General features: G+C 40.3%; 1 protein-coding gene across 1 annotated transcript; it reads right to left on the reverse strand.

The window, feature by feature from the left end:
* Window positions 1-813: 813 nt before the first annotated feature.
* LOC107289874 (fibrinogen-like protein 1) lies at window positions 814-22,701 on the reverse strand. Its single transcript, XM_015818698.1, has 8 exons — window positions 22,606-22,701; window positions 12,440-12,523; window positions 11,552-11,762; window positions 8,894-9,053; window positions 6,507-6,604; window positions 4,214-4,302; window positions 3,046-3,236; window positions 814-1,172 (listed from the first exon to the last, which is right to left on the reverse strand). Exons 1-8 carry the CDS (start codon window positions 22,627-22,629, stop codon window positions 992-994), a joined length of 1,038 nt encoding a protein of 345 aa, XP_015674184.1. The 5' UTR covers window positions 22,630-22,701; the 3' UTR covers window positions 814-991.
* Window positions 22,702-27,811: the final 5,110 nt, after the last annotated feature.

Genomic DNA, 27,811 nt, shown 5'->3' on the forward strand with positions numbered 1-27,811 from the left:
ATTTTACCAGAAGATTGAGAGAACATCCATCCCAAAGCTATGCTTAGCCCATCACGGAGTCGTAAGATTTGAAACATTATAAATTGAAAAGTTACAGCTTGAAACACGTGGTGCTTATTCAGAATAATTAAAAAAAAAACCTTTTGTGAAAAATGCACATCTAACTTCATACATAATTAGGCAGCTGTCAAGATTCACCTTTCTTTCCTTTTTTTCCAATTTAAGAAAGTCACCAGTTTTGAAAATACAAATTTAAAAAGGACAAGTAAACCTGCCTTTCCGATCTAGCATTCTTTATAGCTCTGTTGCAGCAGTCAGAAACCCTTTCCTTAGAAGGTCTCTGATGGGATTCACACAGATTGATCTCATTCTCTCTCTATGTACCATAAAACCCTTTCTTCCCAGCGACTCACAGCATTTTCTGCATTTCCCTGAAAGGTGGCTAATTTTTGGAAGACAGGAAACAAAATGAATTCCCAAAACAAATGTAAAAATACGCAATGCTGTATTCAACAAGTGAATATTTTTTGTAAAGGAAAGGTAAATAGTAAGCAGGATTGTCCTTTGTGCCCTCAACAAAGTAGAGGGTTCCCCCCCCCCCAGTCTATTTTTGAGGGCATGTTCTGTTTGTATGAAAAGCCATTTTTTAAATTGTTAGCTGGTGCAATGACAACACACAGGGCTTTTTTTCTCATAGAATGCCCAGAACGGAGTTCCGGCACCTTTTTTGGATGGAACCTTGTAGGGTAGGCAAGGCGGGTTGTATGATGTGTGTGAGTTCCGGCACCCTTTTTTTTTTTTTAGAAAAAAAGCACTGGATACAGGAATAATGCAATGATTGGTAATCCAAAGCAAAATCTAATTTTCTTCCTCACTGTGGCATACTCCTTACTATAAGATTTTTTCAGTGTGCTAAGTCTCAAGCCAAGGACCACATATACAATAATTTTGGCATGCCTGCTTCTCTTTCTCAAATGTGCCTGAAAAGATCTCAGTTGATTTCACCATTTCCACTCTCTCCATCCAGAAAGGACTGGAACCTGATTTTCATAGCTGTGTATTTCAGGGAATACCACAAGCCTCGCCACGTTGACCAAACCACTCCATTATCAAAGGGACCGGAGTATGTCCCCTTCTTGTAATATAGTCCATTAAGATTTGCTGCATGGCACCTTGTGGAAATGTCAGAGGGGGAAAAAAACAAACAGAAAAAGATGTTAATGAAAGGTCAGGGAATGGCCCAAGTGCATAGTAATAGATAAAATGACATAAATCTTAATTGGCGATATAACATTATGACCAATTGGTGTTAGAACTCTCTTTCAACCAGATGACTTCCAGCTACATTGAAATAGAATGGGGGATTCTGGGAGTTGTGTTCCAACCAACAAGGGCACCAGATCAAGAAAGTAGCATACACTTTTTGTTTAATATGAAAAATTACAGTTTAGCTGCTGTTAGATAAAATTGATCATTTTCTATAATAAAACCACAAGAGCTGCTTTATACTTTAGCCTGCTGCCTAATACTGTATTTTCATGAATTTATGCTATTTCCATTTGAGGGCCCTTCAATAAATGGTAACCCTTTAAATAGAAGATACATAAGAAGAAACGATGGATGGACAATTGCAGGATTGGAAAAGTAACCTATACAATGGTGCGTAAAAGTTGTAAACATTTTTGAATTTTTAGTATTTCTGCATAGATACGACTAAAAATGTGATCTGTTCTCACAATACTGAATCTAGATAGAGAGAACCCAAATTAAACTAAATGAGTCAAAAACATTGTATCGGACATCCTGCCTCATTTAAAAAATAGAATTCTGGGTATTCACTATCAAAGTCTGATCTTCACAACATTTGGAGGTATGTGGAAGGGTGTCAAACAAAGGAGCTTTCTGAGGATGTTTGAAAGACAGCTGTTGATACTCACCCAACTGGAAAAGGTTACAAAACTATTTCCAAAAAGTTTGGACTCTTACTGGTCAACTGCCAGGCAGATTGTGTATAAATAGAGACAATTCAACACCACTGTTACCCTTCCCCAGAGTGGTTGACCAACCAAGATCATACCAAGAGAACACTACAGAAAGTCTCAAAGATCCTAAGGGTAATGTCTAAGAAAATAAAGGTGCTCCATCACTGAAGTCTTTCATAAAGTTTGAAAGGGTATAGGGTCTCCTGCTTGAGCAGGGGGTCGGACTGGAAGACCTCTGAGGTCCCTTCCAACTCTGTTAGTCTATGTTCTAACAGTTTTCAGAAACATTTAGTTGCTGGCAGAAATACTTATTGCTGCCACATGAAGATACACCAGTTACTGAAAGCAAAAATTGACATACTGTACTTTTGCCATGCAGAAATACATAGCCTTGAGTTATGTTTCTCAACAAATCAATGAACAAGTATAATGCCTTTAATTGGGTTCTCTTTATCTAGTTTTAGGATGTGTGGAGAACCGATCAAAGTTTAGGTCATATTTGGCAAAAGCACTACATAATTTGGCCATGAAGAGACGCAATGTACTTTTGTTCTGTTAGTTGCAATTCTCCTTGTTCACCTTTTGTCATGTGTAATTGTGTTAATTATGGTAATCTTTTTTTTCTAAATCTGCTTGCATTTGAGTATATCAGCAATGGAAAGGAATGGAAGTTCTTGTGCCCCCTTCCTGAAAACATGGAGGTAATGCTGGTGCCTGCAAACTAATTTGTGTTGATCTCTTTTCATAGTCCACCTTCTCTTTAGGGAAACTGAAGACGCCTCTCTTTTCGTCCTGTCCCGAATCTTGAGGGATAAATTAGGCTAACTGAAGGTGCCTGATCTCAGATAACACAGTGAGCTTCCTAGCTGTGGAGAAGTAGGAAACCTGGACTTCCTTGCTTATCTCTGTACCACATTTGTCTTTCTCTAGAACTGGCATTTGTCTTTCTCTAGAATCTGACTGTAACAAACAGCCTCCACAGATTCAGACATCCAGGAGGGAGATCTGTCTCAATTGCCTACTCTTCATGTGACTTCAGTAGGGTTGCTGCCAATGAACTCACCTGTTAAACCACCAGCCGCATTTGTTCTCTTCTGCACAGTTGCCTGTTAGGAACCTGTCGTGGTCCCGATCAGGAGCAGAGAAGGGCATGCCGTTGAGTGATGCAGACCATTGGCTCTCAAAGTTGCTCCCCCCAGACAAAGCATTCCCAGCAGTCCCGGAATAAATGCCAAACCATAGTATGTAATTGTTCTGAAGGAAAGCCACAGCACCTCATGTTACTAAGATTCAAGATTAAGGAGCGAGTCATATGTCAGAGACTGCTACCACCACAGAATATTACAAAACCTCAGAGCCTAATTACATGGAAGCCAGCTTTTCTTAGTCTTGATTGGCCCCCGGTTCAAGCTTTTCATGGATTAGGCAGAAATCGGAGCATTCCATAATCCCCACCCAACAATGGTACTGATTAAATTCTGAGCCCCTATAAACAGGGTTTAATGGCCCGCAGATGAAAACAGCATGCAGACATTCCCTGCCTAACCCTCGACCACCTCTCCCAAGCGCCACCAATGTTCTTCTGATCTTCTTAGCCTTTGGAAACAGCTTTCTAGATGCCAACCCCTTATCTGACATTTCTGCATTTGAGTGGGAGAAGTGATGGCAAGTGGTAATTATGGAGAGAAGGGGAGCCACCTCCCCTGATGAAGCAGAATGCAACACAAAGGTCATAACCTCCCTGCCTTCTTTACTGATTCACTGGGATTGTGGGATTGTGGGATATTAGATCATTAGACGGCAGCACAACCACTTTAATCCTAATCTTAATTTAGATAGACTACAATCTTTCATATTACCGAAATTCCAATCCCAGAGAGATTAGAAAAATATTCTGGCCCCATAAGAGTTTCCAAATTATAGTTCATAGTAAACTATATTTAGCCTCTTCTGGTGATCCTAGTGGGTTCTTTAAAATTTTCTAGACTTATATTCTAGAAGCTCTTTGGTTTAGCAATAAGACATTTTCTTTCTGATTTCCAGCTCAAATGGACTGGAGATCGCTTCAGTTTTTTGTTCAGGAGGACCTAAATATAGGTTTTTGGTTATATATTTCATTTACTATATTAGCTCATGAGGATACTGATGAAATACTGTTATATTGTCTGCCAGCCTCTCATATGACAGGTCATTAGGACCAATTATTCATTCTCATAGGTCAGGCTACTCACTGTCTCATTCCTGATCTGGAAATCATCATAAATTGCATATCGTCTCTCTCCTTGCCAGTCCATTAGATCAATTTTCAGTGAAATTCCTCCTAAGATATTTAAAAAAAACACCTTTGGTTAGTAAGGGGCACATTGCAATTGCAATTCATTGCAATTATTGCAGGAGTGAGCAATCTTTCACTGGAGGGACCACATTTTTAAAATATTATTTTTGGTGGGTTAGAATTACAGGGCAGGGATGATATTAAGGTGTCATGTAAACTGACAAGATTAATTTTTTTATTGAGTTGATGATGATAAATAAAGGTGTGCAAAGCATGATGAAAGGCTTTGTTCTATCTTTTTCCTCTTGAACTTGATAGAAAACTGTACAAATAGTGATTTGTTGCCAATTTTTAGTGGAAAAAATCCTGTTGGGATCACTGTCCTGACCCCCTATATGGCCAGCAAGGCAATTGTTATTGTTCCAATATTTTTGTAATGATGTTACATGCAGAAAGAAAAGCAAATACTACATCAAGAACTGAAAAGCAGCACAAGGATAAAGGGTTATCCACTCTCTTTAGTTGTTCTGCATAAACATTTTTATTTTTATTCTGCCTTTCACTCTGATGAATACTTGGGCACTGGACAAAATTTAGAAAAGAAACATACTATGAAAGTTAAAAATAGAAATTACAATTAATATTAAAATTAATACTGATATCATTTAGTAATGAAAAAATTAGCAAAATGGTTGCACTTTAGAGATTTTGTAAATGCAGAGAGACTGAAGACTAGATGCAACTCCTGAAACAATAGCTGGAAAATCACGCAGGAGAAGCCCCCCCCCCAAGGACATGCCTCTGAGAGTGGAGAAAATTCAAAAGGGCTGCTCCTAAGTATCTTCATAGAAGGGCTGATAATCCCTAAGAAGATTAGGCTCTAAATTATCTAGAGGATCAAAAATTAGTATATGACCACCATAATATTGGGCCTAGGAAACTTCGGAAGCAGTATCTACCTTGATTAACCACAAAAAACAAGCAGAGTCCAACGATTATACTCAGATAACAGACTGCCAGGACATCCCAGAGTTTTAGACTAGGATGGGAGCTTGAGAAAACATCATGGAAGAAGCAATATCTAGCTATTTGCATCTTGTTGTTAAGAAAACCACATGCATGTTCAATGATGTCCCTAGGAATCAAGCTTGACATGAAAGAAACTTTCAGTCAAACCCAATGGAAATGGCTCCAGATAAACAGTATTATTCAGATGTGGATGGAACTGCAAGTCTACATGTTGATAACCCTAGATTATATGAACTGAAGGAATCTTAGAGAGAATCTAGTCCAACCTGCTGCTTAATGCAGGAATTCAATCAATCCCAACAAGTGGCCATCTAGGTGCCAAAAGAAAAATGCCCAACAAAGGGCAAGTGGACACCCACAACAGGTCTAAATGAACTGTAGATGCTCAACAGTTGTTGCCATTAGGAAATTGTTTCTAATATTCCACCTGATTTCATTGGAATTTATTAGTCTTGGTCTCAACACAGAACAGGTGTATCCAACCTTGGATATAACATTATTTTAAATGTTTGTAGTATACACTGCTCTTATATCCATCCATAATTTTCTATTTTGCAAAGTGAACATGCCCTTTTAAAAAAAACTAAACATTTAACTATTCCTTATAATGCTTGGTTTCTAGACCCACTGACATCCTGGTAGCTTTCACATGTTAATGCGATCTGAGATCCCATTGTCCTTTTTAATTGCTGCATCCCACTGTTTTTTAAGGCAGGGAAGAATAAATTGCACCCCTAAGAAGATATTAATAATCTTCTAACATAACTAGTCCTGCTCTGACAACTTTAATCGTAAATAAGATTATCTTGAGTCACAAAGAACAAGCATCTGACCCATGGAAGTCTCCACTGGATGTTGAAAAAGGCTTTGAGTTCAGGTAATAAACACCCCAACACTGACCCCATGTATACCCAATACAAAGTCAAATCTTGGTAATATACTATATTCTTCTTCCCAACACCCCAACACCTAAATATATGTAGATTCTTACATTGCCTGTCCTTGATGTTTACCAATATTATGCTCCTTGCCATTTTGTGGGGAGGTAAGAAGAAACTGTGAGGTCAGACATATTCCTACCACTACACATAGTTTATCCTTAATAGACTCTTCCAGAATTTATCATAAGAGAAATGAAGATCTAAAGGCCTGCATTCACTAATGGGCTGATACAAAGCATTACTTTAACTGTGTTTAAATTTATTGGTAGGTATCCTTACCATTGAAAAGAAGATCATAAATCTTATCATTACCAAGCCAATATTCATCATCCTTGCCCTGTAATTGTCCAAATCCTTCTTTGTAATCAAGCCATTCTCTGCAGCAAAGAGGTGTACACATATTAGTCTCAGTAGACAACTTAGTGCTAAGTAATATGAAATTACAACATTTTAATGATCATTACCTTTATATCACATCTTTCATCATAGAATTCAAGACAGCGTAAATGAGATTTTTAAGAAATATTACCTATAACTTGCTGTAAAAAATGGCAGTTATTGTATGTCTTCAGGCCATTCGCTCTGATTACCAACCAATTGCCTGTAAGCCTGCAATTGGGTTGTGCTAATTTTTTGTTTGATTAATTAACCCATTAATTAATTAATTAATTAATTAATATCTCACCTTTATTATTTTTACAAATAACTCAAGATGGTGAACATAACCAACACACCTTCCTCTGCCTCTTTTGCCACAACAACAACCCTGTGAGGTGAGTTGGGCTGAGAGTGAGTGACTGGCCGAAGGTCACCCAGCTGGCTTTCATGGCTAAAGCGGAGTTAGAACTCACGGTCCCCCACTTTCTAGCCTGGTGCCTTAACCACTAGGCCAGGGGTAGGCAACCTTGGCTCTTTTATGACTCGTGGACTTCAACTCCCAGAATTTCTGAGCCAGCCATGCTGAGAGGAAAGGGAGAGGTTTCCAAGCTGAGCCATGCTGGCTCAGGAATTCTGGGAATTGAAGTCCACAAATCATAAAAGAGCCAAGGTTGCCTACCCCTGCACTAGGCCAAACTGGCTCTCAAATCCAACTCTCAAATACAAGTAGATTACTATATTTTCCCCTTTTTGTATGGCAAGAGATAGTCAGACATAGAAGCTCGAGAAATATTTCTCAGTTAATAAGGAGGTGGAACAAAGGACATTCTCCTCTGCTTCATGTTTTCCTTTCTTTTTATATTTACTGTGTGAAACACTGTAAAAGAGCTTTGCATCAGCTGAAAATAGCTCTGGACCTGCCTGGCTTTTTGCACTATTGGCTGTGCTCAGTAGCTAAGTCAAATTATTTTTGGTCCAGCTTGAATGTATTATTATTATTATTATTATTATTATTATTATTATTATTATTATTATTATTATTATTATTATTATTATTATTATTATTATTATTATTATTATTATTATTATTATTATTATTTTTAAATTTATATCCCGCCCTTCAAATTTATATCCCGTACTTCAAACCATAGTCAAATTAGACATTGTTTGTGTTGTTACAGTCCTGTAGAAATTATGGAGTGAGCTGCTTTCCTATCTTTTGCATCGCTCTGTCTCTTTTTTTCATGGGAGCTTTTCAGTATAGTGAGGAAGGGCAAGTTATCAGCACTCCTCAAAGCAATGCTTCATGCTTGAAGACTGGCAGAAACTAAGATGACTGAGGACACTTCCACATCGCCACCATTTCTATTTTCCAGTCCCCCCACAAAAAAGTTTGGATCTCATTTGAATAATCATTTCCTTGATCGTTGAGTGCTGAGATAACGTAGAGAGAGAACGCTATGAGTCAATCGGTGTTCATAGCTGAAAAATAAGACCACCAAAAATGTTGTCCATTGTGCTGCCTCCTGAATGACTGCAGATACAGGAACAACAACATTATTCTTTCTGTACTTCATATTCAGGGAAATAAAATCCATTTCTAGGACTTCCCTTTCCACATTTCTATTCTACAATGTTTGTGCCTTGTTTTTTTTGGGGGGGGGGGAATCTAAGCAGTTTCTCTGAGAAAAACAACCTTTCTGGTTGCATAGCTGCCTTCTCTATTTAAAGCCTTCTTGTATATTGTGAAAGTAAAGAATGCCATTTTTGTAACCAGATACATAGCTAAAAAGCCCTAACCACAGTTGCATGCTCCTATGGAAGCTGGAATAGGGGAAGGTGGGAGGGAGGTACAGTACATTGCAACCATTACGGTACATGCAGACAGAGACAACACTGAAACTCAGAGCCAGGAGCTAAAACAAGAATTTCTTCCATAGGAAAACAGCCCGCAAATCCTGCAGAACTACTACCTTTCAAAAGAAAATATTAGCTTTGCTGGGTCTTCAAATAAATCTATAGCTGTAAACCAAAATAATTTGGCTTTTGAATCTTGTAATCTTGGAGAAAAACTGAGAACAAGATTTAGTTCTAACTGGGGGATATGTATTATTGCATTTCCTTTTGAAATATGTTTTTCTAAATTGTGTGTGTGATTCATAGCAAATAATGTCTGCAAATTTTATGAACATCTCTGTCTTTTGGGGGGCATTTCTTAATTTGGGATGGTGCATAAAGAAACCGTAGACTCTTTTCAGGTGAGCTATTAACTATACTCAGAAACTTACCGGTAGAAATTTTCTTTGCCGTTGCACCGCCGTTGAATTACCGTCCACCCTCCTCCATCTGACATATCACAGTACACAAGAAAAGGTTCTCTGTCCTGTCGTGGTTTAATTCTGTAGTACCCGCTTTCTCTTCTTCCTCTATTAAACAGCATTGCACAATCTAAACAAAGCATCAAAACAAAACAACAATAGCTCCAAATGATGGAACTACATCCAGCAATCCTGCACAGAACAGGAAAGTGTATCATTTTTGTTTTTGTACTCTTTTTATTGCCCCAAATTCATAGGCCATTACTATAGATCTAAATCGTGGATGTATTTATTTGATATCCCATTTTTGTTGAAGAGCTGAAGATGATATGTAATGACTCCCTCCTCCCATATTATTGATTTATTTATCAAATATATACACTACCCATTTCAATACAAATAAAATACATAAAAAGACATCATTAGAAACAGAATTGAAAGCAAAGTTTAAAAAGGCAGAGGGAGTGCCCTCATGCCACCACCCATCCTAGGTTTGCCTACCACTCGTAGATCCCCATACCAGCTGCTGGAACTCAGTCTCTAGGCTTTTCTAAGGGCCAGAAAAATGGGGGGCTGCCTTACTTCAGGGTGCAGGATGTTCCATAGGACAGTGCAACAGCAAAGAAAGCTCTCTTCCTAGACCCCACCAGTTGAAATTCTTTACTGATGGGGTCCATAACAACAACTCTCTGAGGTAGGCTGGGACAGAGTGACTAGCCTTAAATCACCCACTGAGTTTCCACGGCTGAGGGTAGATTTGAAATTTGGGTCTCCCTGACTTGACCACTACATCCTCCTGGCTGAGCGACTCACAGCTTAAGTGATTATGGAGACTCTCTCTATCTCGTCCCTAATTTTCAGGGCATCTGAAACAAAACCACTAATTTTCAGGGATGTGACTTTTCCTTCATGGGGCCCAAAGAAAGGGTGGCATGGGTGAGCAAAGCTTGAGAATCCAGGCAATTCCTTTGAACCTTCTAGTGTGTGCTCAGATCACCCGCTGATCTCCCAAACAAATAAAAATGAAACGCATCCCAAAGTTACTTTTCAAAAGGCAACTGGACTTTTTTGGGTTTTTTTCTTTGAAAATGTTTGCTTCTCATCCAAGAAGCAAAGGTTTTTAAGGAAAAAAAAACCAAGAAAGTCCAGTTGTCCTTTGAAAAACACCTGTGGGACAACCATCACCTGGATGACTGAGCATCTCCATAGACAGTGAAAATTGAAACAGTTTAAAAGTGTAGCTCATGGTCTCAGAAAGACTGACTATACCTTATTAAAAGCTACAAAAGAATAATTAGGTTCTGTGGAAGATGAATCTGAACTAATTTGTTTTGTATGTCCCATTTGCTCAAATACCAATCCTAATTCTGGTGTAGATACAAATAAATCATAATTATTTAAATGTATTAATAATGTTTATATCAGAGATATAGAACTCTTTCAGCCCCATTTTGGGAAAGATTTCAAAAGCCCTACTTCCAACTATGCTAGAGCCAATGTTAAAGTGGATAGAGTCTCTCTCTGAAAAATGATCCTTCTAAAACAAATAACAGCTGCATAATCTTTCTCCCAAATTCTCAAGTTATCAAGACATAATTTGAAGAAGCTGCCTTTCTACATGCTTGCTCAGTAGCAAGTTTCATAGATTCAGAGTAACCACTAATATAAACTGGCTTGGACAAAACTCAGCAGCACTTTTTCGTGCGGCTGCTGATAAAAACAGGATCGCCAAAATGATCACCAACGTCCGATAACAGATATGGCACAAGAAGAAGAAGACCAGTATAAACATCTCTCACGCTATTACATTTCCAGGTAAGCAAAGTTTTACAAAATAAAAACAAGTGAAAGCAAAGAACTATAGCTAAATATAGCTTACATTTAAAGCACTCACCATATTTTTCTATCTTTATAAACCATTCTTGCTTCTGCCATATTCATAATCAGCTTCATGCACTGCCTATTAAACTTTCCATCTCTCTCTTTTGAAATTTTTATCTATTTGACCTAACAACATTTTTCTGAGTTTTCATCTCAGTCTATTCAATCTATTTAATGTGACTAATGTTTCATTGAATAAAACTTTACCTGTTTAAAAATAAAAAATAAATTATTGAAACCAACTAAGGTAATACTAATCTAGCCATCCCCAATTAATTGCTCTCAAGACATTTTGGATTACAAATCCCCACTTACCCAGGAAATGTGGCTTTTAGGATGTTTGGAATTGAATAACACAATAGTAGAATAGCAAAGTTGGAAGGAACATTGGAGGTCTTCTAGTCCAACCTCCTGCTCAAGAAGGAAACCCTATAATATTTCAGACAAATGGTTGTCCAATTTCTTCTTAAAACCCCCATGTTGGAGCACCTACATCTGAAGGCATGTTGTTCCACTGATTAATTGTTCTAACTGTCATAATATGACTGAAAACCAAGAGTCTACAGAATGCTATCATAATAAGGCAATTTTCAAGAAAGACAGATTTATCCCCTAGATCAGACATGTGACACCACGCGATGTATCGGAACTTTTTCCCCACTGCCGGCAATGAGGTGGGCGCGGTTTCCTCGTGACGCGTCCAGCCCACAAGCCGGCAGTTTGACACCCCTGCCCTAGATAATGTACCTTGATCATAGACTAAGAGACTTCCACTAGTTGTGGGCAAATACATATCCAGAGATGCTGTCTTCCTGGCAGAGAAAACTTTGCTTTTTCTTCTGTGATAGTTGTTCCCCAGCAGGTCTTTCAACTGAAATTCATATAACTGGTATAAATCTTGAAGCATTTTCAACTTCTTCTGTAGTTTGCTGTTTTCTAAGAGGCATTCCTCCTTTTTCTGAAAGTAAGGGGGAAAAACACATATATCTTTAACTTTGTATTTAGAGCAAGATATCAGCAGCAAAATAAGGTTCCTAACACGATCCTCAGCCTTTATGGTTGTTTATTTGTTCAATTTATGGTAGTTATGATTATTCAGCAATAGAATACCAGTAGGGTTAGGCCAGGGGTAGGCAACTTTGGCTCTTTTATGACTCGTGGACTTCAACTCCCAGAATTCCTGAGCCAGCCATGCTGGCTCAGGAATTCTGGGAGTTGAAGTCCACGAGTCATAAAAGAGCCAAGGTTGCCTACCCCTGGGTTAGGCCATAGTCTGTGTGTGTGTGCATGTGTGCGCGTGTGTGCGCTGTCCCATACCATGTACGACTTTTTCATATTGAAGATTGAAGGCAGCATGCTTGAAAAAGGGAGCGTGCTGAAGTCTTATACATTGCAACAGAGATTGCTCCTTATTCAACAAGGGAACGACAGGCGTATCCATTATATATTTAAATTTTAAATGTAAATGTTTAGGCTATTATAATCCTCAGCAATGGCTTGAGTATTGACCAAGCCAACAGGCTAACTCTCTTTGTATTGAGAAAATTTCCAAATATTCAGCAATTTTACAGCCGCTCAGGATTCTTTTCTTGGTGTTAGTAGAAAACTCATCACAAGTATCCAGCTTCTACATACCGAGAGTCGTGGTGCAGGTGAACAAAATGGTCCAAGGAACAGGAACAGCAGCAGATGAATCACTGAGATATTCATTTGACAGAGCTGGGAGGTGAAAGGGGAGGACATGGACATCTTGCATTACATGCTGACAATAACTTATTTTCTAACCCTTTCCTGTTACTTTCCCCTTTTGACACTAGACTGCTATCCCCATGCCGTCTCTTCCCCTTGTTTCTCTAGATCAGTGGTGGCGAACCTAGGGCACGGGTGCCAGAGGCGGCACTCGGAGTCCTCTCTGTGGGCACATGTGCCATTGCCCCAGCCTCGCCTCCTCCCGCAACCCCCTCCTCTCCAGCAGCCCCCCTGAAGGAGAGTTGCTCCTGAGCGTGGCCCACCCGGAGCAGCGCAGCCAAGGACATGGCAGCCAGGCAGCGTAGATAAGATTCTGCCCTCACACCCCATCATGCACAGTTGATGCTATAGGGCGCGGGCAGAGGGCGTGACCGCCATAGCGCTGCTGGGCTGCCTGGGCGATCTGCGGCGGGCACTGGAGGCGGTGAGTGGCCCTGCAGGCAGGCGGGGTGGGGGATGGGGGGGTGAAGCAGGGGTGGGGCAGGGGTGGAGTGGGGGCGGGGCCATTTTTTGGGCACTCGGTTTTTAGAAGGTTCGCCATCACTGCTCTAGATAATAACTAATTAAAACATGTGTTTTGGACATAGCTTTATCTTTTTATTTACTAGCTTTATTTATTTTTTATTTTTACGTTTTTTTATTTTCTATTTATTTGCAGTATTGGAGAAGAGGAAAGCATTATTACTTTTGGGGTTTGTTGCTGTGCTTTGCTATATCATTTTGCATTTCCTACACCCTTCCCACTGGGTGGCAGTAGAGATGCAGAAAGTCTTTTCATGTGTGCTTGCTTTGACACCAGCATTCTCTCTCCAGCATATCTATAATTCAAATTTCTTGGGTAGTTTGTTAAGACAGAAACCAAACTTGCTGCCATAAATTATCCTCTGCAAATTTGGATGCCAGATTCTGCTTGGAGATTCTCTTCCAGGACAGAGACGGATTGATAGCACATTTGGTGTGTAAGACAGCCTGAGATTCTCGACTTCTTGCTGTTTATTCATCTGCTCAAATCATCTTCAGCCATAGCAGTCCTTAAATTTATAGGCAGACAGCATTGCTGTCTGATTCTATTCCAGAATAGTTGAAATATAAAGCATCACAGTCAAAGGAAGACAGGGAGAAAAGCAACTTCCTTTTTTATTTGCTATAGCAGCAGTGGGACTTTCGCTATGATATGTTGTCATACTGGTTGCTTAGCTGATCTCCAAATATTTGTGCTCACACATTGCACTCAGTGTAAACCTTAATATGATTTAGGGAGGATTTATGAACCTAAGCCTTTGATATGCTGACACCTGATACGTATAATTTCTGAGCTGGCTGTACTCATCTTGGTGCCAGCTTGCCAGGCAAGTTGCTCAACTTCCTATCAGAAATCAGTAAACTGCATTTGCACAAAAATGCAAAATGGTTGAGCCAATTATGCTTCAAATATCACTGAATATGCCCAAATGCAACATGAAAACCAAGACAAGTCATAATTTATTATTTTCCCTACAAACGTTGTTTTGGCTGGGGCTTCCTGTTTTATTTATTTAGCTTTCTAGGGGCAACAACAATCATCCCATTAGGATGAAAAACCATCACTGCATGCAAAGGGGGATGCTAATTACCTTGTTCATTTTCAAAATAAAGCTCTGATAACCCCAAACCCAGAAGAGAATAGAAGAATTTTATAGGCATTCTTGCATCCTGTCATTTTCCTTTTTAACTACAGTACATAGACAGTCCTCGACTTACAACAATTCATTCATTCCGTGACCAAAATTACAACGGCACGGAAAAAAGTGACTTATGACCATTTTTCACATTTACAACTTTTGCAGCATCCCCATGATCATGTAATCAAAATTCAGATGCTTGGCAACTGGTTCATATTTATGACCGTTGCTGTGTCCCAAAATCACTTTTTTACAACCTTTTGACAAGCAAAATCAATGGGGAAGCCAGATTCACTTAACAACCAGGTTACTAACTTATCAACCGCAGTGATTCATTTAACAACTGCGACAAGAAAGGTTATAAAATGGGGAATGTTCTTTCTTTGAATTTTTTTTCTCCTCTTCTTCATTTCCAGAAGTTTTTTCTTGTAACCTAATTCACATATCTATATGTCGCTTGGGCCCCAGGCATTCCTGGGCAATGTCCTCTGCATTTTTTAAGATATTGTGGGCCACAAAAAATAACTTGAAGAACTGAATAGACTTAGAGACTTCTGATCTAAATCCTAAGCCTTAAAGTGTACAATCTTTCACCATGGTGGTTGAAGTGGACAGAGCTGTGCTAGCAGGCTAGTGATAAAAAAAAAGGGCTGGGAATGTATTATGTGTAGGGATAGGGAATTACTTCTCCCCTGCTCTGGGTTTTATTTTTTTAAAAAATGTGTTAAACTTATTAAAAATGACAGAGAGTTTAATCGGGTCCTGCTTATACTGGTAATGACTGGCAATGGAACTATTAGAGGTCATGAAAATAGGATATGGGGAGACTTATGAGGTTCTGCTGTAATTTACATTTTTCCATAAATTTACTTTACAAATCAAAAGACAATAACTGATGTCCACGTATTACAGAAACCCAAAACTCCACAAACCACATAATGGTTTAGCACATTGCGTGAATAGCAATAGCACTTAGACTTATATACTGCTTCACGGTACTTTACAGTCCTCTCTAAGCAGTTTACAGAGTCAACTCTGGATCCTCATTTTACTGACCTTGGAAGGATGGAAGGCCGAGTCAACCTTGAGCCTCGTCAGGATTGAACTGCTGGCAATATGGCATTCTAACACTGCACCGCCGTGGCTCTGTAGCCAAGGAGGAATTCTGTAGGTTCTACTGCACCTCCCTCATTGTGCTCACTGCTTCCCTATTTCAAATATACTCACTATATTGGCACTTATGCGACTGAATCCTTTCATGTGACAGCTTATAGCACAAGCCTATGTCTGTTTGTCATTCCCACTGATAAGTGGTTAGATAATTGCAGCCTTCTTGTCTGCTGATCTAACAGGCTTAAATTCTCATTCTGTTGTCTATGAGGCAAATCTAGATTTCTGCCAATGCTTTATACATTTTGACTGAAATCATAGACTGATATTATGCAAAGCCACATTTGTAGCTGTGTAAGAGCATATAACTGCAGCCATTTATGGGTTCCTTTGGTAAAGTTCTTGTATGACATATTTGAAAATACACACCTGGTGTCCGTACAAAAATGCAGAGACTGTATCTGAACAGGAAAAAAAAAAGGATGACCGGAGTAGACCTCTGTGATGAGATCAAAAACATTGTGATTATAACACACTCGGAACATTTTGTTCTTTCCCAAGATAGCCATTTTGAAATTCTGAAACCCCTTCAAATTGTGCCTGCCAAAGTTACTCCCTTTTCCAGGAATAGACAAAATTCAGAGTAAATCACTTCTCAGATAATTACAATAATGACCTATTAATATTATTTTACTCATGAAACTCTGAATAGCATTTAAACCGTATACCTATTCTTCTGGCAACAGCGTAAATTATATAAATGTGCTCCTTTTTTTTAAAAAAAATGAAACTTTAACACGTAATATTATCATCAGCCTATTTCATAAACAACACAGTTCTCAGAAGAGCTTCACTGCTCTCAGTGGTTTTGAGTGCAAAGTGAACATACTGGCCAAGTTCACATATCACAATGTTTAAAATATGTATAGTTTTAGCTTAGAATATTATGTGTGCAATCAGTAGGGACTTTACATGCGATATATAGTCTGAACCAGCTAATCTTTCCTCTCCTCCCCCCTCTATTTTCTACAGGAAAACAGGCCTAGAATGATATTAATATATTAGAGGCAGCACATAGCATGAATTTATAAAGTAAAAATAAGAAGCGGTAATTAACAGCTTTCAAATAATGCAATGAAGAAAACTAAGTAAATTAACTTCAAATGTAAAAACCTAGCTTCTGAGTTTAGTTGCTTGCTAGGTAATATCATCAATACAAGTGACTGTGGAGTTTGCTCTTATTTATATACAGTAGTTTGCCAAGCCAATATTGGTGAGATTAGTCTTTTCTCCTTGGTAGCCCCTCCATTAGGGAATTGTTTTGTCCTTGATTGTTGGATGCTGCTTATCTGGACGATGGCTGTTAAAGAGAATGTGTTCATGTCTTTTTGTTTCCTTCTTAACTTTTTTTGTTATCTCTTTTGAAAAGTGTCCAAATATGGTTGATTTCTGTGTGTCTATTGATGGCTGAAAGGTAGATTTAAAGTGTCCCGACTGGACCATATGTGTTCAACCCCCTTAACTACATCAGTAGTGTCTGCAGGGTGTGGAACAAGGCAGCGATATCAAAAGTAGCAAGATGTCAGCTAGGGAGTCACAATTCAAGCCTACTCCTTTGTACATATTTTTGATGTTGCTGCAGATACAAAAGCGGCAGGGCTTGGATCAGGATGTCGCATTCACCGATTTGTTAGTTTTGACACCCTCGCTTGGTTCCTTCCCCACTGCATAACACTATTCCCACTAGAAAGAAGCTGAGCACTGGGCTTTAATGATGCTCTTTGTTAAAGCTAGGCCAGTGGTTCTCAACCTTTTTAATGCCGCGACCCCAACCGGTCGTAAGTCGAGGACTAAACCGGTCGTAAGTCGAGGACTAAACCGGTCGTAAGTCGAGGACTTTCCCTGCCCGGGAGCGCCGCGCATGCGTGGTTCCACCCTCTGCGCTGGCCAAGGCATAGCTGGCAAGCGGCAGAGACAGAGCAGGCCGACCACCAGCTGGCCCAGCCCAAGGGAGGTAAGGCACCCGCCGGAAAAGGGGGAAAAATGGTGGACAAAAAAAATGGCGGACAGCCTTGCTTGGTGACCCCCGTGAAATGGTCGATCGACTCCAAATGGGGTCCCGACCCACAGGTTGAGAACCACTGAGCTAGGCAATGCTTCAGTTTCCCAAAAAAAGTGATTTGGGGCTATGTCTTTTCTTAAAATCAGCAGCAGGTGCTGTATGATCTTAGGAAAAGGGATGCTGTTTTAAAAAGTTGCGACAGATGTTACATACATGCTCCTAAACAGAACATATTTTTGGAAACAAATCCAAGGCATTGAACATACCTAATATGTGTTTTCTCAGCATGTCAGTAAAATCCTAAAGGCCAACCACCCTCCACTGAGCTGTACTGCATATAAAAGGATTAGGGAAAATGTGGTTGCCAGATATTGATGAATTCTAAGACCTATCATCCCCAACCACTAGCAGTGCTGATCTAACAGGCTTAAGTTCTCATTCTGTTGAGAAGATAGAGTGGTTTCTGATTTCTTAGTTCTTCAACTTTGTTTTGTTCATTTTACTTTTATTCCAGCAATTAATTTCATACCTTACAGATGTGTTAAAGCTCAGCTCCCATAGAAGTCAGAGCAAGCATACAAAATAAGATAAAAATTCTTATTCTAAGCTCCCAACCAGATCATTACATGGAAATACACATGAACTTTGCTTGACAGAAATACATAAGTGATTTGCCACTGTCTTCTTCCAAAATGTTTTTTTTTTTAAATTTCCCAAATCTGACCTATAGTCCTAGAATTTCTTAGTGTTCTCCCGTTCTCCCATTCAGTACCAACCAGGCCTAAACCCACTTTTAGCCACTGTGTAAAATAAATGGGAGCCATTGTGTTAGTAACAGATTCCACTAAATCAAATGCAGCAACAAAAAGAACAACGGCAACAGGAAGAAAGAAAACAAAACAAAACACAAGAGGAAAGCAATTAGGGAAATTCTATATTCTACCTCAGGGGTCCCCAACCCCCAGTCCATGGACAGGCACCGGTCCGCAGCATGCCAGAAACTGGGCGCAAATAAGTGATGTCTGCATCCAGTTCACTGGATGCAGACAGCACACAAAACCACACCCCCTTTGGTCCGTGGAAAAACCTCTCTCCACGGAACTGGTCCCTGGTGCCCAAAAGGTTGGGGACCTCTGCTCTACCTTTTAAAATATGGCCTAGTTTGTTAGCCATTAATGCTGCAGAATAGAATGCAGCCGATTTGCCTGTTTAAGTATTATGTGAAAATTAATTACACAATAATATCTTCTCTCTGTCCCTTTGTCTTTTTTTATTTTCCTTATTTCTTCCATCCTTCCAACAACTTGGCCAGTGGTATTCCTGTGTCTTAGCAGCTGCATGGGAAGGAGAACTTCAGCAGCTCTCAGCTTGGACAGAAACTGGATGCAATAATAACTTAATAAACATACCAAACCCCACCCCGGTTGAGTAACTTGGCTTGTTATTGAGGACAGAAATATTTAGAAAGATAGAAGCGTTATAGCATGGACCAGCATCTGTTTCAAATCAGTGAATAATAAAAATAGATACTGGACATTTCTGCAAATTTTGAAAATAAATCTGTAAAGCAACTCAACGGTGTTAATCTCCCAGATTGTAAATATGGAATTATCTAAAGAAATATTTACTTTAGGCAATCATTATACTGTACACTTATCAGAGGAAAACCTACTCAATGTAGTAAACACATATAGGCTCATGTTATGAATTTATAATTATAATTTAGAGAGCTTGTGGTATGAATTCTTGTGGCTTTCCTGTTCACACTTTCCAGCTATTCCTAAATGTTGGCTCTACATTCAAAGCCAACACGTACAAGGGAAAACAGGATTTCACAGCCTGGACACAGATAAATATCTGTACTTTCAGGCAGTTTCAGATGATAACATGCTGACAGGCTGTTCGTAAGCCATTGGTACGGTATGTTTAGCCAGTCTCAAGTGCTTCAGAAATATCTTGTAGTGAACACAACAGTAAAACAATTTAATTCTGTCCTAACCAATGCAAATTCCAGTCAAATGTATATCTTGAGGTAATAAGATAGGGACTTTAATGAAACCAGAGTTAAGACCTTAATACAAAATGCAGTCACATTTCTCCTGGCCTTTCCTTAAGCAAGCCACTCAAGATTTCTTACAACAGGGGTGTCAAACTTGCAATGTCACGTGACATGTCGCGACGCATTGTGACTTTTTTGCCATTGCCGGCAATGGAGTAGGCGTGGTTTCGCTATTATGCATCTGGCCCACGGGCCGGCAGTTTGACACCCTGCTCTACAATAAGCATCTGCTACATCTGTTCTTTCTTTAGTTTTACACACAGGTAGATGTCCTAAAGCAGCGGTTCTCAACCTGTGGGTTGCAACCCTTTTGGGGGTCGCACGAGACTTTCACAGGGGTCGCCTAAGACCATCGGAAAACACATATTTCCGATGGTCTTAGGCAGGGCTTGTCAACCGCCTTCTCTCCCTCCCCCCCTCCGCTCCACCTCACTTGTTTGTGGAAAATATGCTGCTTGGCGGCAGTCTGCACGAAGTCTACCAAATGTGCCCTGCAGGGGGCGCATGAAGAGCGCAGGCGCAGAGCAAGGCCCCGCCCTCCCCAGAGACTCATTGTGCAGCAACCGGATTGACTTCTTCTCATGCACGCAGGTCAGCGAAGGGGAGGCCGCCACAGCACCCAACTCCTGCGCCCGTCAGCTGGCGACCCCCGAACTTGCGCTTGTCAGCCGGGAGGTCTGGCGATGGCTGCCGGTCTCCTTTGCCACCCTGCCCGTCCTCGACTCCTCCTCCGCCCGTTTATGTCGAGCCCGCCGGGGCTGGACAGGGAGAGAGGGAGGGAAGGAGGAAGGGACTAAGAAGGAGGTGAAGGAAAGGAAGGAAAGAAGGAAGGAAGGGACAATGGGAAAGAGGGAGGGAAGGAGGAAGAGACTAAGGGAAGTGAAGGAAAGGAAGAAAAGAAGGAAGGAAGGGACAATGGGAGAGGGAGGGAAGGAAGGCAGGCACCCACCCCAGTCCCATCCCAGAGACCCACAGATTCCCCCCCACAGGCACTCTGCAACCTGAGTGATCAGCTGGCCACGCCCCCTGGCCATTGATCATGTGACCCTGGGACACTGTGAACATCATAAGTATGAATCAGTTGTCAAGCATCTGAATGTAAATCACATGACCCTGGGGATGCTGCAACAATCGTAAGTGTGAAAAATGATCATAATTCGCTTTTTCAGTGCTGTTGTAACTTCAAACAGTCACTAAACGAATTGTTGTAAGTCGAGGACTACCTATACTTTCCCATTTTTTCCTCTCTTTTTTTTGGTCAAGTTTTTGATACCCCCCCGGCCAGCTGGATGGGGGGTTGGGGGTCACCACAACATGAGGAACTGTATTAAAGGGTCGCGGCATTAGGAAGGTTGAGAACCACTGTCTTAAAGGATGTATAGCCTTTCTGCAGTCCAAGTAAAAATAGGAGCAGTACCCAGTGACCAAGGGGAGCCTAATGGGAGATAGGAAGATCTCCTGACATCAACTACATACTAGCATGTTAGATGACATCAACTAGCATGTTAGATCACCCAAAACTTTGTTAGGAGAGGAAGGAAAATAACACTTTTGAATTGGAAAAGCCAAAGATTACTTTGTTGCATCAGTTGTTGGCTGGGGGTGAGAGAAAAGCTGCAGCATGAGTATGTGGCATTTTAAGATGCTTATCGGGTTCATGAGGCAATTAATGGGATGCGAGGAACACTCAGTGGCATTTCTCTGCTCTATTAATTACCACAGACCTATCAGCCTGACCTCAATACCTGGGAAGATTCTGGAAAAGGTAATCAAACAACGAATCAGAGAACACCTAGAGGCAAACAAAGTCATTACTAAAAGCCAACATGGGTTTGTCAAAAACAGATCATGCCAGACCAATCTTATTGCATTCTTTGACCAAGTGACAAAATTAGTGGACCAAAGGAATGTTGTGGGATATAAAGAAGTCATCTAATGGAGAGAACTACAGTAACCTCACATTTATCTTTTTAGTCCTAACAAAACTCAAAGACATTTTAAAAAAAAATCTAAGAACTAACATTGTTTACTGATAGTTTTCTTCAGCTTCTTGGAAATACAAGGATTTCCGGGTTGGGGCAACAAATTGAGATATAATTTCTTGCAAATATGCCCTATCATATTACGGAACAAAAAGTAACAGTAACATTCCTTGTGTGGCTATCTTTGTACAGCGTTGGCTAACTAACAGCCAGTGCTGTACAAAGAAAGCCACACAAGGAACGTTACTGTTATTTTTTCTTCCATAATATTATAGGTACAAACCACGTTGATTTATTCAGAACAATGCTGTTGCAAACATAACCCTGAAGAAATTATGGCTGGAAAAAAATGGAGAATAAAAAAGGCAGTAAGCACAGAAATCCCAGAAGTGAGAAGAATAAAGCCACCTGCCACTATAAACTGCACTCCCCCCCCTTACTTTTACATAGGAGAGTTATCTTGAGTTTATTATGTTAGTTTATTATGTTATTTATTATGTTAGTTATCCTAACATGCAGACAGCCCAGGTTCGAATCTCAGAAGGGTATGTCTGGTTGAAAAGAACTAAAAAGTTCGAAATGGCTATTCCAGTTCTCCCTTAATTCTTTGTTAGCAATCCAAATTTTGAAAAACACATAGGAGAGTATAGAAAAGTGGAAAGCCCTATATCTCGGCCCATTAAAGAATATACAGCAGAGCCTAAGAATGATTATAATCAAGGGGAAATGCTACTTAGTGTGATAGGAAGAATACATTTATTTTTAAGAGTTGATTAAATATCAGATTTTATTTATTTATATCTGCCTTTATTGTTTGTTTTTTTTACAAATAACTCAAGGCAGTGAACATAACCAACACACACCTCTCCTTTTATTTTCCCCATAACAACAACTCTATGAGGTGGATTGGGCTGAAAACCAGTGATTGACTGAAGGCCACTCTGGCTAAGGTGGGGCTAGAACTCACAGTCTCCCACTTTCTAGCTTGGTGTCTTAACCATTGAGCCAAAGTAGCTCATCCCTTCAAATTGTATAAACTAACTAGGAAATATTCACAGGCTATAAAAACAAGAGCTATAAATTTATCCGAGAGCTTTTTTTAAATTATTAAATATAAAACAAATTGAAAAGGAACATACGCAAATATGGTAGAAGGATGTAAATGAAAAAAAGCTTACCCTATTTGTCATGGTTTGATGCATTCAAGTGCTTGAGCAACTGAACATGCATGAGTTTTGCTTCTTCTGCAGAGATAGTGTGCATGCTTCCCTATCTTCTTCCCTCCCTACCCTGTCAACAAATATAAATTTATATGTAGGAAAATAAAAAAAAAAACACGTCAAAGGATTTATTAGAAATACTTTCAGCTCCCTCTACTGACAACAAAGGGCACAAACTCTTTCTGGAAATTTTAGAAAAGATTCTTTAATGCCGTAAGTGCCTCAATACGCAGAAAGGAGAGAATCCGAGCTTTTGTCCTTTCACTGGAAAAAGAGAAGAGATAGGAAGAAAGAGAGAAAAAGAGAGAGAAAATGAAAAATAAAGGCCAAAATTCTCTACCTTTATGTTGCCGTAGCACTTCTGAAAGCCAGTGTGGTGTAGAGGTTAAAATATTAGACTAGAAGTGAAAGATCCAGGTTTAAAATTCTCTTAGTCATTTATGTTGTAGTACAGTTTCTGATAGCCAGTAGAATGTAGAGCAGTGGTTCTCAACCTTTTTAATGCCATGACCCCCAATCGGTCGTAAGTCGAGGACTAAACCGGTCGTAAGTCGAGGACTAAACCGGTCGTAAGTCGAGGACTAAACCGGTCGTAAGTCAAGGACTACCCAACCGGTCGTAAGTCGAGGACTTTCCCTGCCCGGGAGTGCCGCGCATGCGTGGTTCCGCCCCCTGCGCCGGCCGAGGCATAGTTGGCAAGCGGCAGAGACAGAGCAGGCCGACCACCAGCTGGCCCAGCTCAAGGGAGGTAAGGCACCCGCCGGAAAAGGGGAAAAAAAATGGCGGACAGCCTTGCTTGGCGACCCCCGTGAAATGGTCGATCGACCCCAAATGGGGTCGCGACCCATAGGTTGAGAACCGCTGATGTAGAGGTTAAGATACTGGATCAGATCCAGAGTCTAGAATGGTTGAGTAATATTGGGTCAGTCATTCTCTCTTATCCCTAGACTGGGAAGTCCAAAAACATCTATCAACCAACCTGTTCTTGACCAGTGTAGTGGGCTATTGTCCTTAACTTTATCAAATTTATAATGCCACCCATGTATCCACAAAACTCTGGGCAGAACATATAGTATAAAACATGGACAGATGTAAACTTTGTTCAGTATACAAAAAAAAAAAAATTGAGAGAGAGGGCCCCTTGTTAAAAATCTCAGGGGGAACCCACATCGTGCATACATGTACCAAAGTTCCAGAATGAACAGTCTGGCCCCAAAGCCTGGGGGAAGAGCCAGGTCTTCATAGTCTTCTGAAAAGCCGGCAAGGTTAGAATCTCTGTTATCCCTGGGAGGGGGCTCTTCCATAGGGCAAGCACCACGATTAGAAGAGGCACATTTCCTAGGAAATGTCAGGTGACATTGCCCTACTGAAGGGACTTGGAGCATGCCTACCCTGCCCAATCTGGTGGGATAGGAAGAAGCCATCAGGGAAAAATGTTTCCATAAATAACCTGGCCCCCATATCATTTTTAAAGATAACCAATAGCAACTTAAAATTGAACCTGGAAACCTACTGGGCCCCAATGCAGTAATGTACAGGTAGTCATTGTCTTACAACCACAATCAAGCCCAACATTTCTGTTGCTAAGTGAGACAGTTGTTAAGTGAGTTTTGCTCACTTTTGTGACCTTCCCTGCCAGAGTTGTTAAGTGAATCAGTTAACAACAGGGTTGTTAAGTGAATCTGGCTTGCCCATTTGACTTTGCTCATCAGAAAGTTGCAAAAAGGGATTGAATAACCTTGGGACACTTCAACCAGCATAAATCAGAATCAGTTGCCAAGGTCTGAATTGTGATCATCTGACTATGGGGTGCTGCAAGGGTGTCAAGTGTGAAAAACGGTCAAAAGTCACTTTTTTCAATGCCGTGGTAACTTTGAGCGGTCATTAAATGAACTGTTGTAAGTCAAGGACTACCTATACACAATACTGCAAGTGCTGTTCCATTTTGTTCAGCTAATGCTTCTGAATAGCTTTCAAAAGCGACCCTAAGTAGAGTGTGTTGTAGTAGCGTGAATAGCAGTGCTTCTCCATTGGGAATGGGCACCACTGACATAATAAGGTGCATTTGGGTGAAGGCCCTCTTAGCTACAGCTGTCACCTGCTCTTGAAACTGATGCCATGAGTCCAAAGGGATCCCCAGACCGTGCACTCACTCTGCCTGGAGGAGTATAATCCCATTCAGAATTAACAAAGGAAAGTTATCAGATAGAAGGAGCCTTAAAACTCACAGCCATTCAATCTTATCAAGTTGGTCAGCTGTATAACCTACACAAGACTAAGAAATTCATTATAAAGTTATAGCAACATAATCTTGCAAGTCTGAATGTGCTTCCCTCTTTCTTCCTTTATCTCAGTGGTTCTCAACCTTTTTAATGCCGCGACCCCAACCGGTCGTAAGTCGAGGACTAAACCGGTCGTAAGTCGAGGACTAAACCTGTCTTAAGTCGAGGACTACCCAACCGGTCATAAGTCGAGGACTTTCCCTGCCCGGGAGCGCCGCGCATGCGTGGTTCTGCCCCCTGCACCGGCCGAGGCGTAGCTAGCAAGCGGCAGAGACGGAGCAGGCCGACCACCAGCTGGCCCAGCCCAAGGGAGGTAAGGCACCCGCCGGAAAAGGGGGAAAAATGGCAGACAAAAAAAATGGTGGACAAAAAAAATGGCGGACAGCCTTGCTTGGCAACCCCCGTGAAATGGTCGATCGACCCCAAATGGGGTCCCGACCCACAGGTTGAGAACCACTGCTTTATCTTCATGTGAACCAGGGAGGGATTTACCTTATACATTTTCTCAAGTCAGTTTCTTGGCCCAGATTCAAGTCCTTCTTATCTTAGTAAATCTTAGTAAATCTTCCTCCTGTCCTTCATTCCCTACTCCCTCTATACAGTTCAGCCCTGTTCAGGAATGCAAAACTTCCAGGCACTGAGAAAACACTTTGACAGCATCACCTGGATGGCCTGGGGCAGAGATGTACAATTTTAGCAGAGGGCTAAGGCTGAACCCCCCTCCCAACACCAACTGGAGGCAGCAAAGGAAGAAGTTAAAACAGCTGAAGAACAGTGTCTCCTACTCCCAGCCCCCTCAGCTGGCCCAGAATCAATTATAAAGCCATTGACAGATCAAGAATAGCCAGGACAGGTATACTCCTCCGAACTGAGCTCTCAAGAGGTCATCCAACAGTGTGATTAGTGCCATCTCTGTGCTATATCCCAGCCTGAACTCCGACTGCTACAGTATGCGTCCAGATAATATGCTTCCTATAGAGTCATTTGAAGTTGCTGGCCTATCATCTTCTCACCTACTTTCCCTAAAGACAGGTGGAACCACACCATCCTAGCAGGGGACATTTACCACCACTTGACATATCTAAATATCACCTCTTGAGGGACCCTAACCTGCCAGGAGGGAGATGAATGTAACTTTCAAGTAGCAGGATTCAATGTCCCAGACTCTGTAACCAAATCAGACTCAGCTCAGATAATCAGACAAAACTGTATACTTCAATGAAGAGAGCCTTTTATCCTGCCATAGCATGGTCTAATTTAGGCTTATAATCATGTAGCTTCTGTATGAAGCTGTTACTATAGAACCATTCTGATTTTCAAACTGGCATATGCAGGAAATCCAAATATTGCTGTTTTTAATTTATATTCTACAAAGTTTTTCCATCAATGAGAAAGACAGAAAAGCCATAAATATTTTTGAATGCTAATAAAATGAAACGTCTGTTTCAAAACCCTTCCAATCCGATTTAAATTGCTGTAATTAATGGGTATGGCTCTATATTGTTGACAGGGGTTTGGGTTTTTAGCATTTATTACACTGAAATAAATGATTGACATAAACCCCATGCATATTGACTCAGAAGTGAGTTCCTGTGAATTTCATGGCACTTATTCTAGGAATTTTTGAATGCTAATACTAATTTTTGAATAGTCTAGTTCTTGAGGTTGACCTCAGTAACCACATATGCATAGTTTCAAATAGTTGAGTTCATGCAGTATACAAAGAAATAAACCAAGGGGCAGTAAACTTTTTGGGGACTAAGACATGCACTTAAAATAAATAAACCTGGCCTCCAAAGTCATGACAATGATTTAATCAAAATTATTAATCATTTTTGTTTATTGCTGTGGGGAGAGTGTGCTTTAGCTACCAAATGAAAATGTTTTAAGCCTCCAGCATATTTTAGGCATATGTTAATGAAAGAGAAGAAAAATCATGTTGCCAAAATCTAGTTTTGAGCAGTGCAATTTGGGAAATCTGGAAGTATAAAAATAGAACTGGAGTCCATGGTTGCCTATTATGGTCATAAGCTATAGTTTTACAAACCACAATGGCCAAGTCTATACATAGTGACCTTGGTCTTGAGCAGTTGTTGGTAATAAGACTCATCCATGCCTCATCTGGTAAATGCTCTCTAACAAATTTTCTTAATAATACCCCAATGTTTTCCTATAGAAAGCCATGTTATGAAATGACTTCCTTCTTGAGGTCAAATAACCATTCACCCTAATGGCCTTCTAGAAACTAGTAATTTTTTTTACAGAGTTGGAAGATGAGTATTATCTGCACCACTGTAATTCCTTCTTTCTGTTTATTATCTTACTTTTAATATTATTTTATTGTTGTAAATAAGGCTAATACGGTTAATTATGAACAAAAGACCATATGGGTTAGAGTTTTATGTACTCTAACAGCCAGCATATAATGTGGATATATACCAGTACCTGATCAAAATAAATATGCTAAATCGGAATAAAGCACCCAGTCTTCTACATTCCTTTGCATCATGATTAAAACAAACCGAGGCATGCTGCAATGCACAAACCAAGGACCCGAAAGGAATCTACAGTGGTGGATTTGTGCAAAGCCTACATTTATTAACATTTATGGTTTGGCATATTATCATACGGTGAGAATTCCGCATGTATACCATCATGCCTGCTTCTTATGTGGTGCAGAAAAACAGCCAATTTCGGGTAATAGTCAAAGCAAGGTTTAGAGCAGTGTTTCTCAACCTTGGAAACTTTAAGATGGGTGGACTTCAACTCCCAGAATTCCCCAGCCAGCTTTGCTGGCTGGGGAATTCTGGGAGTTGAAGTCCACCCATCTTAAAGTTTCCAAGGTTGAAAAACACTGGTTTAGAGAATCACACACCACCAAT

The sequence above is a fragment of the Protobothrops mucrosquamatus genome, unplaced genomic scaffold (genome assembly GCF_001527695.2).
Source record: "Protobothrops mucrosquamatus isolate PMUCROS unplaced genomic scaffold, P.Mucros_1.0 scaffold778, whole genome shotgun sequence".
Classification (NCBI taxonomy): Eukaryota; Metazoa; Chordata; class Lepidosauria; order Squamata; family Viperidae; genus Protobothrops; species Protobothrops mucrosquamatus.

Bases quoted from the DNA above. Each gene is read 5' to 3' on its own strand.
- LOC107289874 (XM_015818698.1), bottom strand. From the start codon at position 22,629: ATGCATCAAACCATGACAAATAGG. The intron at 11,763-12,439 runs GTATGTAGAAGC...CCTTACTTTCAG, and splicing joins CACCTGCACCACGACTCTCG to AAAAAGGAGGAATGCCTCTT. The intron at 6,605-8,893 runs GTAAGTTTCTGA...TCTTTGCTGCAG, and splicing joins GGCAAAGAAAATTTCTACCG to AGAATGGCTTGATTACAAAG.